Consider the following 3490-nt stretch of genomic DNA (forward strand, 5'->3'; position numbering starts at 1 on the left):
ACCTGGCAAAGGTTGCCCAGAGAAGTTGTGTCTACCCCATCCCTGGAAGTGTCCAAAGCCAGGATGAACAGGGCTTGGAGCAACCTGGTCTAGTGGAAGGTGTCCCTTCCCATGGCAGGGGTTTGGAATGAGATGGTCTTTAAGGTCCCCACCAACCCAAACCATTCTGGGATTCTGTGATTTCTCATCTTTAGGAAAATTTAAAATCAGAATTATCAGTTTGTATTTGGTAGTGAAGGCCGGCTGATCATAGAATATTTAACTTTATTAAACATTGTCTATGTTTTGTGTGCTGAATGTATATTTTCTACATATCTAATAGTAGATGATTCTGTTTCCCCTACTGCATATCTAATAGTCTGTCCCATTCTTTGAATCAGAAAAATACCTTCACTGCTCTAAATTTATAATATCAGAAGACTCACTGATGAAACAGGTGTTTTATTTTCTAGGGAGGATTGTCAGAAGGACTGAAAATGCGATGGACTTACCATGAAAGACACAAAGCTCTGGGTGATGATGGGCTGCAGATGAACACAGTGTTTACCTCAGAGGATGGATGTGAGTGAGAACAACGTTTGTGACACAGGGGGGGAGCATTCAAATTATCCCAGAAAGGCCACGAAGCAGGTGGGCCACAGCTGTAACCTGCAGAAAGAGGTGGACATGAATTACTCCTACAGTCCTCCTGGAAACTCTGCTGGACCTGCAGCAAAACAGGAGCTTCCCGCAGACCTGCGGTGTGGAGACAAAGAAACCTGTGGAACCTTCTGCCAGGAACGAGGTGAGAGTCCAGCTGGGGAGTTCTCCAGCACCAGCCTCCACCTGCAGAGTGAAGATGAGGATTTAGATCACCGTTCCTCTGAGCACCCCAGGAAACCACGGACGATAACAAAGCTCCGTGAGGACAGCGGGAGCGCCGCTCTTGGGGATGTGTTTGGTGAGCAGCTGGAGCCTGTCCCCGAGGAAGCTCTGCCCTATCGATGTAAGAAGTGTGGCTCCTCTTTCCGCGGCGTGAGAGAGCTTCAGGAGCACAGGCGAGCTCACCTGCTGGAAAACTCCTACCGCTGTCCCATCTGCGCCAAAGCCTTCACCCGCGCGGCCAACCTGCGCATGCACAAGCTCATCCATTCCAGCGAGAGGCCGCACAAGTGCCCGGAGTGTGACAAGGGCTTCATCCGCACCGCCGACGTCTGGAGGCACCTGCGCAACGTGCACAAGATCGAGCGCTCCATGGTGATCCTGGCCAACGGCATGGCCAGGAACCCCTGGTCCACGGTGCACCGCGGCCAGCACGATGCCGAGTGCCCAGATCAGGCTTGCTCTGGAAACCCAAAGTCTCAGGAAGATGACTTCAAACCTTACGCCTGCCCGACGTGCGGGAAAGGCTTCGATAAACCCAACCTGCTGTCCAAGCACAAGGTGATCCACCGGGAGGACAAGCCCTACAAGTGTCAGGAGTGTGGCATGGCGTTTGTGCAGCTGCTCAGGCTCAAGAGACACCAGCAGACTCACTCTGGGGCACGGCCCTTCTATTGTGAGGAGTGTGGAGGGACCTTCACGCGGCTGGCATCGCTCCAGCGCCATCAGCGCATCCACACCGGAGAGAAGCCCTACTCCTGTAATTTGTGTGGGCATTCCTTCACCGAGTCAGGGACCCTACGGAGGCACGAGCGCACACACAAGTTGGGCAAACCTTAATTTGAGGTCTCTGTGGCTGCTTTGTACCTGAAGGAGGTCTGCTCAGCTCAGTGTTTGTGTGTGCTCTGCTCAGTCCAGACCCGCTGCCCAGCAGGGAATGCTGCATCACAGGGAGCTCTGGAATTTGTACTGGGAAGCATTGCACTGCCTGGCTTTAAAGTGCTTTGTATGAGAAAATAACCTAATTACCCCTGAGTAATGAAATGGGAGACTTGAGGAGACTGAAATCACTCCCATGTGCTTGAGCTGTCTCTGCTGGACTGGCGACGCATCCGCTCGAGCTTCGTGCAGGATGTGCAAGCAGGGGCTGTGAGAATTCACTGGATAAACTGGCCCTGCCCTCTTGAGAGTGATGGCTCTTTGACACTGGGTTTAGAGATCTGTTAACTCACTAAGTTAGAACAGTCCAGAGTTGTCCCTCTATCCTTTCTTTCCTTGTATTTTGCTGAGTTTTTCTTTCTGTTACATTTCTTTTTATTTGGAAGGGGCAGTACCATGTTGGTTATTAAAAAAACAAACTCCACTTACAAACCAGTTCCTTAATAAACACAACAGTTACCAGCTGTATTTCAGAGTGTTTCTATCTAAGGGAGTACCAATACTTTATGCACTTTCGAGTGATGGGTTGAATGTCTGTTAATAATGGGGAAAGCTTTATTTTGGCTATGGTAGTGCATGCTCTTGGGGTGACATTTGTGTCTCTGATGGAACCATGCACAGGATTGATGGATACCAGCTGAGTGGAAGAAAATATTTGAAGACACAAAATTCAGAGAGCAAAAGACCAAATTTAAGCCACCTTTGCTACTCATTGCACAGGAACCTCCTTAATTTAAATGTTTTCGCACCTAGGGAAGCTTCCCATAACAAAAGCATGTTCTGTAGTGTGTCAAAGTCTCTTAAACTCTTCACTTTGATTTAGATTCAAATGCCAAACTACCACAGTTAGTGAAGAAAAATTTCCTTAGGATTTAGCCTGACAGACTTGGGTGGGTGTTGACAAATCCTCCAAGGCTGTAACTTTCAAGAGGTGTGTAAAGCCTCAGTGTCAGCAGTGGGGCTTTAACTTTGAAACTTAATAATGACTTTAAATCTGCTGTTAACCACTGTAGTAGAAGCATTCCGTTTGTCCTGAAGTTGCAGCCTGAATTTCTTTTCCATGAAGGTTTTGCTTCTTTGCTTCCTTTTTCCTTACTGGCTGCTGTAATTTTATTAATTTCATTCTAGAGCTTTCTGCCTTTTCAGTGGAAAGTTGTGCAGCAGAGTGAAGGTGAAACTCCAGGGTAATGTACCTTTGCATTTATTACAAGTGCATTTTTAATGCATTTGCAACATTTATTAGTTATTTAATATAAAGTACTGATTGTGCCTTTTGTTTCTGTATTTCATAGAATAAAAGGGGATGTTGGCAGCTGAGCAGGAATCACACAGTGAGTCCTGTTCTGTTTAGTGTCAGGTCCTTGGCTCAGATCAAGGTGAACCACTGTCCACAGCAAAACTTGAGCTTGATTATAAATGGGAGACTGATTGGTGTCACTAATGGATCATCTCCATTTCATTCCTCAAAGAAATCTCCAGATGAGGGAACCGATGTGCATCCTGCCCCTGAGGGATGTGCTCTGTGGTCTGTGTGTGTTTGTAATTCTGGGATGGCTGGGCCCTGAGTGAGACTTCTCCAAACTCCCCTCTGCAGGAAGCTCCAGTTTGGTTTTAGGTTTGCAAAGGGCCTTTGATGGGGCCCCTTTGCAACAGCTCAGTCTGACCTGAAGGCTGTGCAGCCTCTCAGAGA

General features: G+C 47.8%; 1 protein-coding gene across 1 annotated transcript; it reads left to right on the forward strand.

Moving 5' to 3' along the window:
- Positions 1–555: 555 nt before the first annotated feature.
- ZNF648 (zinc finger protein 648) lies at positions 556–1701 on the forward strand. Its single transcript, XM_058842827.1, has one exon. It carries the CDS (start codon positions 556–558, stop codon positions 1699–1701), a length of 1146 nt encoding a protein of 381 aa, XP_058698810.1.
- Positions 1702–3490: the final 1789 nt, after the last annotated feature.

This window comes from Poecile atricapillus, chromosome 7 (genome assembly GCF_030490865.1).
Source record: "Poecile atricapillus isolate bPoeAtr1 chromosome 7, bPoeAtr1.hap1, whole genome shotgun sequence".
NCBI lineage: Eukaryota > Metazoa > Chordata > Aves > Passeriformes > Paridae > Poecile > Poecile atricapillus.

What these genes read in the sequence shown, in the direction of transcription:
- ZNF648 (XM_058842827.1), top strand. Translation starts at nt 556, where the DNA reads ATGGATGTGAGTGAGAACAACGTTTGTGACACAGGGGGGGAGCATTCA.